Source organism: Theobroma umbraticum, unplaced genomic scaffold, assembly GCF_002168275.2.
Source record: "Theobroma umbraticum cultivar Fairchild unplaced genomic scaffold, ASM216827v3 scaffold_67.0, whole genome shotgun sequence".
Classification (NCBI taxonomy): domain Eukaryota; kingdom Viridiplantae; phylum Streptophyta; class Magnoliopsida; order Malvales; family Malvaceae; genus Theobroma; species Theobroma umbraticum.
Window position 1 is genome coordinate 6097043 of NW_018397262.1, and position 17430 is coordinate 6114472.

The window sequence follows — 17430 nt, forward strand, 5'->3', positions numbered from 1 at the left end:
CTGGCCTTGTTGGATGATGATATGGCAACTCAGGCTTCAAGCTAAGGACGTGATTGGGTTTAAGTCTACACTTCGAGACTCAAAGATCGGTCTTAAGCCAGGCCCAACCCACGGATTCCTATCCAAACGAGGGATTAATGGATTATTGCCTTAACCCTGCAACCAAACAGTCGTAACAGAAAAAACAACAAGAATAAATAAATCCAACGGCTAGATCAAATGCCCGGCCGAAGAGCTTAACACTAGATCCCTGGCAAATTGAATCCATCGAGAGAGTAGGAACGTATAAGCGAGGCCAACACTCCAAATCTCACTGAAAAGAACTTTTTTTCTTCACAATTCCACATTTGATCTATGGATTTTGTAAGGTTTGTATAGATCGAAAAGAAGAGAATGGCTAATTATTTAGCTCAGTTTCAGACGATCAAGAGCTCTTGTGATCATCTCGTGATTGCTGGTAAGTCTTTTTTATTTGAATTAAACTCTTTACTCTGGGTTTGGGTTTAGTTTCTTTTTTCTTTTTTGGGATTTTTATGTTGTTGGGTGGGTTGGATCGGAGGATGTGTTTACTTTACTGTTAGATCTTTTATGTGTATGTTGTGATGGTTGATGTCAATTGTTGGTGATTTGAGGTTTTAGTTGATTTTGTGAGTTGGGTAGTTGAATTTTTGAAGTGAGGGATTGGTTTTCCAATGTGGAGAGTTAAGTTGAAATGGGTAATTGTTGGTGATCGTTTGGTAAGTGTAGTTGGTTTGAGCTTTTTAGTTGATTTTATGAAGTTGGTTCTTGATTATGTTGATTGAGTGCTTGGTTAGACATGTGGAGAGTTGCTTGAAATGTGTATGAGCTTGTTAGCTTGTATAAATGTCTGTGATCGTCTGGTAAATTTAGTTGCTTTAAGTTTTGTATAAATGTCTGTGATTGTCTGGTAAATTTTGTTGCTTTAAGTTTTGTATAAATGTCTGTGATCCTTTTGACGGCTGGATTGATTAGAAGTGTGGAATACAGAAAAAAAAAAAGAACAAAAACATAAAGATATGGATTTATCAATTATCTAATGTATGATTACATGAGTTGCTGCTGTTCAAGTAGTTTGTATGTAATAATAATTGGCAAATGAATGTTGGCACAAGCTGGCAAAAAACCTGTATGATCTTTCCTTGCTATAGATTTCTATTTAACTATTTCATTATGAACTGCTTTACAGTTGAAGATGTGAGTGACTTGTGGCCTACCATCAAGAATAATTTTGAAGAGCAGCTGCCATTCAAAAGAGCTTGCTTAAATAACAAGACCCGTAATCCTGTGTTTGTGGAGAATTTGCCAGCTGAATTCATATTAACCACCGATGCAAGACTGCGTAGCCGATTTCCTCAGGAGCAATATTTATTTTGGTTTCGAGAGCCTTATGCAACTCTAGTTCTTGTTACATGTGAGGTACACACAATCTCATTTATGATCTGAATTCAATATTTGTGTATCATATGAAAATTTCTTTTAGACAGATTTCAAACAGAAATTACCAAAAAAGCTGCATTATTTTTGTTCTTGAAGAATATGAATAAGTTGGAAAAGACCTATAAATTTTCAGATTCTTAAACTTACAGCCCACACTTTGAGAAAAGACAGTTCTTCAACTTTTCTTATAACCCAAATCTTCATTCTTCACTGAGCCTATAGAAGAGCACCTAGTTGTCTGGGCAATCCTTTTCTTTCCATTGTTGAAACAGTGAAATATGATCTCTGTCCACTTAATGTTCATTTTAGCATGTTCCAATTTATTTATTAAAAACCTTCTGTTTGATAGTTGTTATTGTTGGCAAGCTATTCGTTGGTGTGCATATAAATGCATGTAATTCTAGTGCAGGATAGCACCAGTTGTCTTCCATGTCAGAATCTTTATGTTGCTCTCTTGAGTCTGAATGAATAAACTAAAAAATCCTTACTTCGCCTTGTTTTTGATGAGTGAGCTTGGATTACTGCTTTTCGGCCCTTAGGAAGGACATGAAAAGCAGTGGGTCGTGAAAAATATCAGAATTAGAAATCAAAAGGAAAAGGAAATTGAAATATAATTTTAGCTTCTAAATTTATACTTAGACTCTTCTTGGTAGCTTCTAGTTCTTTTTTATCTTGTTTATGTTTTATTAGCATTTGGCTTAATCTTTTAATCTTTCTCATGTTCATTTTCCATTTTGATATATTTGCTTATTGTTTGACTCACTTGATTTTCCCAGGATCTTGATGAGTTCAAGACCATTCTTAAGCCACGCCTGAAATTAATTGTCCAAAATGATGAGCGTGAATGGTTTATTGTATTTGTGTCTAGAGCTCATCCAAGCAATGATCAGGCCACCAAAATGGCAAAGAAAGTATATGCTAAACTTGAAGTTGATTTCAGCTCCAAGAAGAGGGAAAGGTAAGCTTGCAGCTTTCTGCAGCTTGTATATATTCTAATTGATGGCATGAGTGTTAGGTAGGAGTCAGGTCTTGGGTTTCATTCTTAAGTTTAGCGTTGATGTGATGTTGTATAGGTAGGAGTCAGGTCTTGGGTTTAATTCTTAAGTATAACAACAGAAAATGTCATGAAGTTGCTGTGATTGTTTCCCCTCTTCTTAGGAGTGTTATTTTTATATTCTGGCATTACCTAAAGATTTGTTTCCTTGGTACATAAAAATATTTTTTGTCATTGGCTAACAACTTGATGCTGGAATGTTGTGCCCATGTTGCAAATTTTAGGAGAAAATAGATATGGTGGAACTTCAAATGTAGCACCCTCAAGAAACTGGTGTTTGACTTTACCTTTGTCATTTTCTGATATTCTAAAACTGTGCTTTCACTTAGGTGCTGCAAGTTTGACATACATGGTCCTGAAGCAAATTTTTGGGAAGACTTAGAGTCAAGGATTATGGAGTCTATCAGAAATACATTGGATAGACGTGTACAGTTCTATGAGGATGAGATACGCAAGCTTAGTGAGCAGCGATTCATGCCAATTTGGAACTTCTGCAATTTTTTCATTTTGAAGGTTTGGTCCTCTTTCTAAAATTTAGGGAATATGGGTATGGCTGATATTTACACGGGGATAAACTTTATGATTTTCTGTTCTTTTGTTACCCATTGTTATCCTTTTCTGGCTTTCTATCTCTGAAGATTGTAAAAAGAAACAGAGCACTTACCGAAGAGGCCCTAACTTAAAAATTGATTTTATCCTTTGAGAGATATAATCCTAATTAATTATTACATTATTTTTAAGCTTATTTTTGAAGTCTCTGACTATTAAACACTTCATTTTCCTTTTCCTTAGGAAAGCTTGGCTTTTATGTTTGAGATGGCTCATCTTCATGACGATGCCTTGCGTGAATACGATGAACTAGAATTGTGCTACTTGGAAACAGGTGTGAAATATATATTTATGCCTATATGTTAAAGTGTCTATGTTATCTTGTTTTTACTTTGCTAGTGTACATTATTTTATTACTATACATTCAAACTGCACTATAATTTGACAAATAGCCTATGTCTCCATTTCTCTTTTATGTTTAGTGCTTCAAACAATAAAATTGAACTGATCAAATATTTTTCTTCTATCAGGAAGGGTGGGAAATTAGGTAATCATTCAATACATACAAGATTATAAATAAGAATTTCCTGTTGAAACGTGAATATCAGTAGTCCTTAGAGTCAAATTCCATTCTTTACATAGTCTTTCGCTTTTTCCTGTAATTTTCTTTCTTAAAAATTTGGCAGCCCAAAAATATTAACAGTGACACATTGTGAATGTGATATGTCAGTATATCTCAGTTTTTATTTTCCAGTTGACTTAGTGATGAGATATGTGAGGGCATTTATTGTAATACCAACTTTATGATTGGGAAATTATTAAGATTTCATCTGGAAATGCTCTTTTTTCTTGTGAATTTGGGTAATTGCTTTTGGCCAGGGCACTTCTTGATCTTATTTAATAATATATAAGTGCAGTTAATATGGGTGGGAAGCGTAGGGAGTTTGGAGGACTAGACCACGGTGATGATCAGGCAGCGCTGCTCAACCCTGGAAACAAACCATTGACACAGATTGTTCAAGATGACTCATTCAGGGAATTTGAATTCAGACAGTATCTCTTTGCTTGTCAATCAAAGGTGTGCAGTACTAACTCTTATGACTTTAAATTTGTTATACATGACACAGCCTAATTTTTGAGTAATCACCATTAAGTGAGTTTATATCTATTGGCAATTTTTAGAACTTTATCAAAATGCTCTTCTTATGGGTTATTTGAATTCTATGGTTAATTGATCGACAGCTGTTGACTATGTTACCTTCCATTTAGTTCAAATGGTTAAAGCAATTTCCAATGATTTATTATTGGCCTTTCTTAAAATGTTCTATGGATGTTTCTTTGATCTCATTGGCTTATTAGTTTCAAAGCCATAGTTGGCATGTCTGTTTTTGTGCTTATACTTTGTGTCACTGATTTAAGTTAACTTGCAGCTCTTATTCAAGCTGAATCGTCCTTTTGAGGTTGCTTCAAGGGGTTTTCCATTTATAATTAGCTTTTCAAAAGCCCTGGCAATACATGAGGTATTTGATATTGTTTGTTTCTGTCAGCAACAATTCTGGTCATTGTTTGATTTTTTCCTTTTTTTTTTGTTTTAATCCTCTCCTCTTGGAATTCTTGTAGAATATATTACCCTTCTGTATGCGGGAAGTTTGGGTGATCACTGCATGCTTAGCTTTAGTCAATGCAACCAATTCTCAATATAATGAGGGTCATGTAGCCCCTGAGATAGAAAAGGAGTTCTATCGCCTTCAAGGTGATCTTTACTCGCTATGTCGGATTAAGGTAAATTTCTAGTGCTTATTATTATAAATGATAAAGGGATGGCAAGTTGTCATATTGTTTAACAACCACTGGAAAATATTGATGATTGTGGCAGTTCTTGAGGCTTGCTTATCTAATTGGATATGGAACAGAGATAGAAAGGAGTCCTGTTAACAGGTATGCATCCAATTTTTGTAGATCAAATTGCATTTGACCTTCCACAAATTTGGTCACTTGTTCCAAAATTTGAAAAAAAAAATAGAAGGCTATTCCATGTGGTTGAGCCTGATTTTCTCACTATGCCAAAAAGTTACCTTCATGTTGTTTTGTGGAGTTTTCGTTGTATATGTATGGATGCATCATTATTTTCTTTTGAGCAGTGCTTCTCTGAGCATGCTGCCTTGGCCCAAGCCTGCAGTTTGGCCTTCAGTTCCAGATGATGCTTCCTCCGAGGTGCTCGTGAAAGAAAAGGCAAGTTATTATTCCACATTTGTAATTGTAACTCAAAACCAGCAAAAAGGCACAACTTATACACAGACACTAAACCTTGTTAGTGCAAAATAATTTCTATGTTCTCTCTCCCTCCAACTTATGTAGGACTTCTAGTTGTTTTTATTTTCATCTTGTATTTCAACATTCAAAGCATTATAATTGAAAGTGTATAAGTTGCTGATAAGGAAATGGATGTATTGATTGAAGGATCAATAATTGAAAATTTTTTTGGGTACAATAATGGAACATTTTAACAGAATAGAGATTTAAATTAGAAAAAAATGGTGTGACTGCAATAATGGCCTCTCCTTATTCAGTGGTTCCTTTCAAAGTAGAAACTTTTCTAAGAGAAGAAACTAGATCAGGTTGGCAACATTAATATCTTTCCATGTCTGCATGCTTTAGATCCACATAAAAATGTTGTTTCTTGGTGGTTTTTGCCTTTTCTTGCTAGAACTTTGATGAAAGTGGCCTTTTTTTTTGAAGTACATAATAACATTTTACTTCTTCCAAATATAGGTTCTTTAATGGCAATGATAGTTTCAGATGCCAAGTTCATATTTTCTAAGCTGAAGGTGCTATGTCCTCCTACCACTGGAATAGTGGCTTTTTTTTCCTCTAGATTTTGAGAAAGCATTATTGCCAATGCATGTTTTCTTAGTCTTAGGCTTTATGCATTCCACGATTTCTATAGTCCATTAACTTCTTCACTTTTAATCCATGTAATTTACATTTTTGGCTCAGATGATTCTGCAAGAAACTCCTAGAGTCAAGCACTTTGGTATTCAGAGGAAACCCTTGCCCCTGGAACCTACTGTTTTAATACGTGAGGCAAACCGGCGAAGGGCTTCCCTTTCTGCTGGAAACACGTCAGAGATGTTTGATGGTCGACCTGCCTTTGCCGATGGGTAAGGAAATCTCAAGAATCAAGGCAAATGTTGCCTTAGCAATTTTTTGAAGATAACTTACTCTTGGCTTGAAGTTTTTCATGTCAAGAAATTGTTTCGACTTTATGTTTGCTTTTTCTTTTAATATTTGCCATTTTGTTTTTGTAATTAAAAAGTTTTTATGTCAAGTAAATGTATGCATGCTGACAGATCAGGCTCAGATGTATCATTAAAGACATCCCCGTCAAATAAAGTACAAGCAATATCGATGTCACGTGCTCTCTCATCTCCTGGATTCGAGGGCTCCATTGATCGACCTATGAGACTTGCTGAAATATTTGTTGCTGCTGAACATGCTCTGAAGCAAACAATTTCAAATCCTGATCTGCAGAAAACTTTGTCATCTATAAAGGAGTCTGAGGTATCAAACTGAGGCTGCACATACTTGCATTGTTCATGTTTCCACCTTTAAAAGCCTTTTTTTTGTTGGGGTGAGGGGGTGGGGAGAGGACACTGTACTTTCCTAAAAATTCTCTTCTTCTGTCCCTGGTATTGGTTCTAGGTTTACTGGGCAATCTCTATGTCCACTAGGATGATTTGGAGTCTTTCAAAATATTAACACATTTATACCACAATTACATTCTCCTTGGGGTTATCATTGGGAAGTCCCAACGATCTAGTTTAGACTGTTAGTCATTCTATAATCCAGGATTTATTTGACCGATGCGGAGCACTGATATTCAGTATTTAATCTATCTTCTTTTTCTCTTTAATTCCTTTTCATGTCATGGCAGCAAAAATATATGGAGCTCACTAAAGGTGCTGCTGACAATTACCATCGTTCTTGGTGGAAAAGACATGGAGTTGTCCTTGATGGTGAAATTGCAGCTGTCTGTTTTAAGCGTGGGAACTTTGACCTAGCTGCGAAGTCATATGAGAAGGTTTGCGCTCTTTATGCAGGTGAAGGATGGCAAGATTTATTGGCTGAAGTCCTGCCCAATTTAGCTGAATGTCAGAAGATACTCAATGACCAAGCTGGCTACCTGTCATCTTGTGTGCGATTGCTTTCACTAGATAAAGGTTTATTTTCGATGAAGGAACGCCAAGCTTTTCAGTCAGAAGTTGTTAGTCTTGCACATAGTGAAATGAAGCACCCTGTTCCTCTTGATGTATCATCATTAATTACTTTTTCCGGGAATCCTGGGCCTCCTTTGGAATTATGTGATGGGGATCCTGGTACCTTATCTGTAACTGTTTGGAGTGGCTTTCCTGATGATATTACTCTTGATTCTCTTACTCTCACTTTGATGGCTACATATAACGCTGATGAAGGTGGGAAGGTATGGTTTCTAAGACAAGATGATGCCAGTATGTTTGTACGCTATGTCATAGCATGATATGACTCGGTTATTTGATTCATATTTCAGTTAAGGAGCTCTACTGCCACTGTGCTAAAGCCTGGTAGGAATACAATTACCTTTCCTTTACCACCACAGAAACCTGGTTCCTACGTCTTGGGGGTTCTTACTGGACACATTGGACACTTGACTTTTCGATCTCATAGTTTTTCCAAGGGAGGTCCAGCAGATAGTGATGATTTCATGAGCTATGAGAAACCGACCCGGCCTATACTGAAGGTACTCTCTCTCTCTTGGTTTGAAAGTACTGTCTCTCAAGTTAATAGGGATTAAGAAAAGTTGTGGATAATAATGTTCATAATCATCGGTGAAATTCATGACTATGGGATCAAGAAGCGCATTTATTCTTTTGTTTTATTTCTTCAATCTTCTGATCAAAGTTTCTCTTTACTTAGGTTTCCAAACCGAAACCTCTGGTTGATCTTTCTGCTGCTATATCATCTGCCTTACTGATTAATGAAGCTCAGTGGATTGGAATTATAGCACAACCTATAAACTACTCCTTAAAAGGTGCTGTCTTGCATATTGATACTGGTCCTGGTCTGAAGATTGAAGAGTCACATTCCATTGAGATAGAGAACTACAGAAATAGCCCTCAGAGTTCTGCTGATATGGCAAACTCTGGTGATGCTAGGAAAGATAGTTCTGTGGCTGCTAATAAGGACTTTGAGCAGCTAAGTCTCCACAATGGTAAAATAGAGTTGCCAGATTGGGCCAGTGATGTGACCTCAATTCTATGGATTCCAATTCGTGCTATTGATGACAAGCTTGCAAGAGGGTCATCTTCAGGTGAGGAAAAAAAGTCCAAATTTGTGACGGTTTTAGTTGTGAGTACATGTTTGTTTGTAAAAATGCATCTTTGTGCACTGGTTTTGCTGCGTCTGACGGCTAGGACATTTACGATTTGTTATATGCTGTGGCAGGGGCCCCCCAGAGACAGAGCATTGTGGATGGAATGAGGACAATAGCTCTGAAACTTGAATTTGGAACATCAAACAACCAGATCTATGACAGGTATTGCCTTTCCTCACATTTTTATTTTTAACATCTACAAGTTTCAATGTGAATTCCCTCTCACACACACACACTTGCACGATACACCCACCTGCACCTTGGGAGCCTTCAAGACAGACTTTCTTATGTTGTCTCTCTGGTTTTAAACGGACTGGTTTTTGTATTTGATTTCTGAACTTCATTACATGATCTACTCTGTGATATGCAGAACCATTGCTTTGCATTTCACTGACCCTTTCCATGTGAGCACACGTGTTGCGGATAAATGCAATGATGGTACATTGCTTTTGCAGGTCAGTATGTCCTAAGCTTTCAGCCACGTTCAAATATGTATGCTTTTGTGGTACATTTTAATGAAGTGGTCATATATAAATAAAAGGACTTCAGCTTCATGTCTCTCAGTTTTCTTACATATTGAACATAGAAATGGGCTAGCAAGAAGTCCATTCAACAGCCCCTTTTCTCTATGTGCATGGTTATGCCAGTTTGGGTGAGGCAGACCTCCTAATCTGGTTTTAAACATTAAATTGAGATTGATGAAGTCCTTAGACTACCTCCTAGTATAAGCCAACTTGCTTTAATCATTAGTATTGTGTACAGCCTGCAGAATATGTAAATGAAGGTGTTGCTAGTTTAGTAACAAGATTCCTAGACTCAATGAAGAATGAAGTGTAATTCAAAACTCCAGACTCTTTGTGACAATCTGTAGTAACAAGATTTTGCTCCTATTGAATATAGAATTGCCCAGACCTGGTCCAAAGTCCTGTTTGAGCATTCTTCAGTTTAACCTGAGTTGAAACTATCATCCTTGCAACACAGTCCATTCTGACTTATGCTATTATCTTTTGTTTCTTTTTTCTTCATTAATGTCTCTCATGTAGTGACACCGGATATGATGAATCGTAGGGTTATGAAATTATCTAAATGACTAAATCTCGAGGAATTTAGCATATGCTGAATTAATATTTAAAGATTCTATTATAAAAGGAATATCATAGGATTTGGGTTTCAGTGACTTGAACTTGAAGAGAGGAAGTAAGAACGATGCAGTAAAGCTGCCAAACCACTAATCCTATTATTTTTGTCTGGTCTACTTTTGGTGCAGAACTTCGGTCATCAATGGACAAGCTTGAGCTTGTTGTATAGCATCTGAAAATATGATCAGTTTCTATTTTTTTAGTAGCATTGCTTGATCAGTGTGTATACCACTTCATATGTCATTAACTGACAGTGCATGTTGGACTAGGAATTAACCATATCTAGGGAAATATATTTATCCATTGCATGTGAGTAAGAGAGGTTGCTTGAATCTTACATTCATGGTGTATGCCAAGATCAACATTTCTGATTCATATTTGTGATACAAATTTCCTATGGCTCTTCATATTTTGTATGAAGCTTGCGTTGGTTCATGTTACTTCCAGGTAACACTGCACTCCCAAGTGAAGGCCACATTGACTGTTTATGATGCTTGGCTTGATCTTCAAGATGGATTTGTTCATGCTAGACAAGGAGATGGAAGACCAATTTCTGGCTTTTTTCCACTTGTCATATCTTCAACTTCAAGAGCAGGACTCCTATTCAGTGTATGCTTGGGGAAGAAATTTGCTGAAGGTATGGACTTCTGCTTTTGTAATTCTTGACTGTTTATTCACATTAAAATGTCAAACACTAGTGGTTGTGCCTTTTTCTTATAATTTTATCATTAACAAGACCTATATATGATAACCTCTCATCAGCTTACCCCTCTCACTTTGGCTTACATTGATGACAAGTAATCTACCCCTTGCTTCACAGATGAAAACAAGGCTCAACAAGACAGTATATTAAACATCAGATATGGAATTGCTGGTGATAGAACCATTGGGGCTCACCCCCCTGTGGCTGTGAAATTAAATGAAACTGAGGGTACTGGTCAAGATTTAATCTTCAGGAGTGCTCTAGTTTTGCAGCAGCCTGTGCTTGACCCATGCCTGGCTGTTGGGTTCCTGCCCCTTCCTTCTGATGGTCTTCGAGTTGGGCAACTTATTACCATGAAATGGAGGGTTGAAAGGTTGATAGACATTGAGGAGAAGAGAGTTCCTCAAAACAATGTAAGTTACAAAAATCCTACTCTTGGCCAAAATTGAGCTACAAGTATTTAGGAATAAGCATGCATCCATGTCCGTACATCTTTTGAGTTAAAATTTGGTAAATTAATTGTAGCAAAAGACCTTTATTTGTATTATCATGAACTTTCTTTCTGGTTCCCATCACCTAGGCTGGGATAAGGAAAGCATAGGGATGCTCTATATTTTCTCATAAATCTGTAGAGAAGCTATTAGTGAATACTGTGCATCTCTCCTGAAATTTTGCGTACTCAGCTACTATCTATCTCTTGTTTGACAGGTTGAGATGTTATATGAAGTCAATGCAAATTCTGAGAATTGGATGATTGCTGGGAGGAAGAGGGGGCATGTATCTCTCTCCACAAAGCAAGGTTTACAAACACCTTCTCTATTCACTTTATAATGATAATTCCCAATGGCTTTGTAGCCAAAGCAGAAAACATTCATATATCATTTCTGTTGTATGTAATTACCATTTTTTTTTTCCTGATACAGGTTCAAGGATAGTTATTTCCATATTATGCGTGCCACTTGTTGCTGGTTATGTCCATCCCCCTCAAATCGTGCTACCAGATATTGATGAGGCGAGTGTAAGCTGCAGTCCTGCTGGACCTCACCTGGTTTGCGTCTTGCCTCCTGCTCTCAGTTCATCCTTCTGCATTCCAGCATGATCGGCTCTCTGGCCTCTCCTCATGCTAGTCATCTCTGGTCATAATTCTCCACTCTTGAGAAGTAAATTCCATTCAATGAAACTTTTAACAGTCAGAGGAAAATTTTCAGGCATCCAATTTTTATTTTGCTTGATATTTGTAAATTTGCAATATTTTTCCCCCTTGCATTGTTGGGAAAAATCAAGAAAACTCCATTGATTTAGATTAGAATAGTTAGTTCTATCAATGCTTTCAATATCAGTTGTGCAATGTTCTTGGCTCATGTACATAAGAACTTGGGATAAGGTTAATCAGAACTTCACCTTCAATTTTGCTTGCCCATTTAATTATTATTTTATTATCAAAACAATAAAATATTAATTTATATTACCATTTTATATATTTAAATATAATTTAAAATGAAAATTAAACAAAAATATATCATTTATTATTATAATAATCTATCCAAGTCGAGATTAAGTCAAAATATTATGTCCAAACTTAATCAAAAGTCAATCAAACTCGTGTGTCTAGACAAGTAATTTGGTTCATTATCAAAATATCATATAACTATGTCATATTAATTTGGAAATCACAATTTATTCAAGAATCGAAAAATAAAAACTTATTTAAGTTCGGGATTTATTGAGTATTTTAACTAAAGCATTTTCATAAAACAGTTACCTTCCCAAAATCAGTGAACTCGAGACAAAACATTGAGGTATCTGGTAAGAAGGAAGGGCATATATTAATGAACTTAATAGTTTGAGAATATTTGGAAGGCACATGGGGGTTTGAGGCAATTAAATGTATGTGAACAGGACAATGAACAATTAATGCAAGATGGGGTTTTTCTAGATTGATGGTGAAACTTGAACAAAAACAGTGTGACTAAGCACAAAACCAACACATGCTGCAATTAATGTGTTTCTGATGATTCTGGTGATGCAACCAAAAAGAATCCCATCTGAGATTGTTCTTCAAGAAATTTTTATGCAGCATTGAGCTCGGATCACTGCCCTTTTCTTTTAATTTATGATTTTTTCCCCTTTACTTTGATGTTAAGAATTTCTAAGATTTAATTACTCTAATAGAATATTGATCGTTCTTGATTGATTGTACGGTATTTTTTGAATTTTTTTTATTTAATATTTATTTTAAAATTTATCCATCTATATACGATGTTTGATAAACAAATCCCTTTTCTTTGAAGATCAAATAATGATGCATTTTACACTAAATTTTTTATTAAAAATACAACTGATTAATATCCAAATTCAACCATTTGGTGTAAGAACAGTGGTAAGTACTCATTGTCCTTCACAATCTTTTGTACTGAGGGGGGAAGAAACAAACAAAATTTCCACTAAAATGATTGAGCAAAATGAGACAATATTCATGTGAGTGCATTTAGGGAAATGGGGCATATGCTTTCATGAAGGTTGTGAAATCACAAGGGGCAAGTGTTCACCAATAGGTGGAGACCAGAGAGCAAATTGATAAAAACCAAGCACCTAAGAAACCTTTCCTTTTTTTTTTTTTTTTTTTTTTGTCTAACTAATTTGGAGAAGAGATAGTTTGGATCCAAAACCTAACTAAATTCCACTAAGAATAGCATGTTTCATTATCAAGGATTTTAAAAGACAGAGAGATCTGACAACCCCCCAACCCTACACCAATCCCATCAGCTCACAACTCCACAAAGTCCCATCCCACCAAATAAAGCATCCCTATCTTCTCCATTTTTACCTCCATTCATTTGGTAAGCAGGCAAGCTCACTTCACATTGGATCAAGGGAAGTGCAAAAGAAACAACCTCATCATTACCAATCGCTGTGTTTCAGGATCCAAATCAAAACCCTTCTCTTTGTTAACAACTAGAACCACTTTTCTCCTTTGAAAATTGTAAAGAAGCATCTTCAGTATCATGAGGGAATTTTAGATATTTACTATGTCAATTATGAATAAATCAAAGTAATATACTATATCGATTTGTTTTATTTTTTATTAATATCGTAACGTATTCGTATTATAAAATATAAAAAACAACACAAGAAGATAACAACATGTAGCAAAACTTATTTCCTTATTCACAGAAAGCTTTGCTTCAAAGTACATAATAAGAAGAATGGTTATCAATCTTCATATTGATAACCATATTATAGATTACATAGGCTAAGTATATTTTTAATAAAAGCATCTGGTTTGGCTTCGTCTCCCCAGACTCGGAAAAAAAAAAAAACCTTAATCTCAACATTTATGTATAATTTTCATTTCTAATTCGATTTTTTCGAACATTATCATCTTTGACATCATCTAAGTAATAATTCTTTTTATGTATAATTTCACTTCTTCAGGTTTTTCGGAATTGCGAACCAAAATTTTTTTTTTACCACATCAGCATCTCCAATCCAACCGGACTTCGCCCGGGCCCACCATATGCTGACTAGGCTTCTTAAACGATACCATGTGGCTGCTGACCATGAAGGCTGTTACACGTTCGGAAACCCTAATGTCCTCCATCTTTAATTCTTGCAATCGCCGCACGTACTCCGGCACGTGGAGGAGGTCCCACACGACACCGACCCCGCCTGGTTTCAAGACCCTCACCATCTCCCCCAGCGCCCTCATCCTCTCCGCCGCAGCCTCCACCGTACGGTGGCCGTATTCTTTTCCCACCGGGTGTGCACGAACACGGCCGATACCACCACATCGAAATAGTTATCCCCGAACGGGAGACTCCTCACATCACCTTCCCTGCACGTCACGTACTCCCCCACGCCTGTTTCAAATTCCCCAATCAGCTTATTATAATTAATACTACGTAATTTATTATGAATTTATTATCTTACCCAAAAGTTGGTAGCAAGCAGAGCACTACAATTTAATGGGGGAACCAAACAAAGGTTACCGAGAAGGAAAAGAACAGTCACAAACCTTCCACGTTGGCGGTTCGCAGCGTGGACAACGTAGTCCGTTTCAACCGATCCAACCCAAACACCCGACCCCGAACTACCAGTCTTCTTCAGCTGCGTCGCCACCGCATTGAGCAAAATCCCTCTGCCACACCCAATATCGAGCGCCAGCCTCACGGTAGACCAATCGTTAACCGACCCCACCATCCGCTGCGCCATGTCGTAATGTAACGGCCCAGCGGAGTAAAAGAAGTTCGCCGCCGAGAAAAACAAGCAAACAGCCGAAATAGCCGTGACGGCGCCACTGAACCCGGCCGCGAAGCGGGCAGCGCCTGGACTGGAAAGAAACGTGTGGAAGAAGTGGAAGACAGAGTGGAAATAGAAGAGGAAGAGGACAGAAAGTAACGAGAAGAAAACAGCGTGGCACAAAAGAAAAACAAGAGTTTGCCACTGGTCCATGCCGTAAATGGCATAGATCTGAGTCCAATCTCTGCTGCTATTGCTTTTTCCCATGGCGTGATTTCCACTTTGTTTCTCTTTCTCCTCTTGATCTCTGCAAAAACGGAAAAGAAAAAAAAAAAACATAAAAGATTCAGTAAAGTAACTCACTATAACAAATAAATTTCGCTTTCCTTTCATAAACTTACCAGGAAAAGAAGAAACAGCTTGAAATTGGAAAACTTGGAATGATCTTCCAACTCTTTTACTACTTTCTTTGAGCTTTCCTCGTTGGGTTTTCGTTAAATTATCCGATCAACCAAATTAGCTGATGTTTTCGAAGCAAAATCCTATGAGTGATCCCAGAAATGATCACTTAAAACAGATATAAAGAAAGTAGCAGAAAATCGACTCGCGAGGAAAGATCAGAGGAAAAAGAAAAGTCATATCATATGATCCAAACAGATGGATAAAAAAGAGACAAATGGATCATGATTTATAGCATTATGAATCTGCAAATGTCAGTCGTACTGGCATTCGAGGATTAAATGAGAATGATCACATCTGCAATTAACAATTTTCTTTTCTTTTTTTCTTCTATTTTTTTTTCACGCGCTTTCGAATTCGTCCTTTTGGTTTTTTGTGAGGTTGATTGAATTTTATAGGGACAAGAGTGAAGAAAATTTTTCTTTTTTTTTTTAAGTTTAAAATCTAATCGAAAATTTTCTCAGTGAGTGGAAAATGTACGGAATTCTCCTCAGAGAGAGAGAAAGAAAAAGAAAATTAGAGAGCGAGTGAGATTCTGGATATAGTTTGTTACTTGCATAAGAGGAATAAAATAATTAAAAAGGGTAAAATGGGAATAAAAAATTTAAGACGGCACCGTATGACTCGTTAAGTTGGAAAATTTTGACTTTTTCTTTCCTTTTGGTTTCTTTTCAAGTTTGAAATCTAATGGCGCTGCCGCTGAATTTATTTTAATTAATTAGAGAGGTGAATTTTTTATATTAAAAATAGTTTAATTTAACAATTATTATTATATATATTAATATCAAAATTTTTAAATTTTATGAACAAGTTTATCTATCTAGATCACTTGACATGATCAAACATAGAATACGTTATATCCAAATTAAGTTTAAAATTTCAAGTTGGAGTTATTTTTTTTTGTAGAAATCGAATTTATTTGCTCACATAAAATTTTCGGCTAACATCAAATACAAATTGTCTAATCATCATGTAAAATTGAACGTAATATATTTATCTTCATGACTCTAAAAGACTCTAAAAGATAAGTATATTATAAAATATTAAATTTATATTCTCGAAACCATCCCAAATTCAAAAATTAAATTTAATAAACATTTTAAAAGTTTGGTTTTGTTTATTTTTTTATCTACATGTCGAATTAATGTTTTATTTAAATACGTATATATTAATACACAATATTTTTCAAGCACTCATACATTATGTAAAATAAATAAAGTATTTTGAACTTTGAAGTGTATATCAAACAATTTATTGATAATTTTATTATTCTTTTTAATATATACATAAATAAATTTGAAATGTAATTTTCTTTTTCGAAAATGGAAAAACAAGAAAGAAGAAAGATTCCCCGCATTGCCTACAAATTAGACACCGCAAATCATGGAGTGGGATGATCCTGACCGTACAACGTGGACATCCTTTTTTTAGATTGGTTTTTTCTTTGACCAAAGCAGTCGGCCGTCTCCATTGAATATTTCATGTTTCCTAATTTGCCCCTTACAAGTTGTCTTGATAATTTTTTGAAGTGACTAAAACACCCTTTGGCATTGATTAAAATATGCCCCATGAAAAACGAAAAAGAAAAATGCTTGCTTAGATGCTCTCTTTTGCCACACGCTTGTACACCAAAAGACAAGCATGTTCCTGTTGCAAAGTTGGATTACGACTTGTATACATTTTGTTTTTGTCTTCTTTTTTTAATATTTTCATGGGAGAGTCTTTTGGATTTAGATTTGATTAAAATATAAATATTTCTATAACCCTTTATTAAACATATAAATATTATGTGAAAAACTGAATTTATCATTTATATTTTCTTTCGATCAAGAATATTAGAGATATAAAATATTCAATGAGGGATTCAGATTTTTGTGTAAAAAATAACTAAGGGTAATTATATACAAATTGACTTATAAGATTGAAAACAGACAACCTTCTGCATTTCTCAATCGTGCTTTTCAGATTGAAAACAATTCCAACATTGTTCCAATAGGCAATGACATGAGTTGGCACGATGACTATATTAGAGTAGTAAGTCATATAAGTTTGAATCATAACCCTTTATTAAAGGGTGTTTTGGTCATATAAGTGAAGGCCAAAAATGTAAAAACAACTCATTTGGGCAGTGAGGAGAATTAAATAGAGTGGGTCCAATGCCACTGAGAAAGCAAAGGCGGAGGACAACGCGGGGAATGACAGGCGAAATTGAGGAGATGAGGAAGGCACGAGAGTTTTGTATTTGCTTTTGACGTTGTTTGCCAATTTGCACAATAGGGTCAGCGTCGGTACTTATATGGGGACAAGCAAAGCACTACCGACTTCCAAATTCTTCAACGGACTTTCAAAACTCTAAGGCCCCTTAAAGTACGAAACAAACAGGTCTAAAACAAGCTTCTACTTTAATAAAAATTTCCCA

At 35.9% G+C, this 17430-nt stretch overlaps 2 protein-coding genes across 2 annotated transcripts; one reads left to right on the plus strand and one right to left on the minus strand.

Moving 5' to 3' along the window:
• Positions 1–202: 202 nt before the first annotated feature.
• Positions 203–11724, plus strand: CLUB (TRAPP II complex TRAPPC10/CLUB). The gene is made up of 21 exons (XM_021432320.2): positions 203–457; positions 1208–1437; positions 2235–2416; positions 2842–3025; positions 3305–3395; positions 3979–4139; positions 4492–4581; positions 4682–4843; positions 4938–4999; positions 5203–5293; positions 6059–6222; positions 6412–6622; positions 6996–7541; positions 7629–7838; positions 8015–8408; positions 8543–8633; positions 8842–8926; positions 10058–10247; positions 10431–10726; positions 11022–11112; positions 11237–11724. Exons 1-21 carry the CDS (start codon positions 394–396, stop codon positions 11410–11412), a joined length of 3771 nt encoding a protein of 1256 aa, XP_021287995.1. The 5' UTR covers positions 203–393; the 3' UTR covers positions 11413–11724.
• A 1736-nt stretch (positions 11725–13460) lies between these two features.
• On the minus strand, positions 13461–15531 carry LOC110419392 (uncharacterized). The gene is given in 5 exon segments (XM_021432411.2): positions 13461–14070; positions 14073–14173; positions 14329–14398; positions 14400–14859; positions 14954–15531. Coding segments are annotated over 4 exon segments (873 nt in total). The 5' UTR covers positions 14820–14859; positions 14954–15531; the 3' UTR covers positions 13461–13788.
• Positions 15532–17430: the final 1899 nt, after the last annotated feature.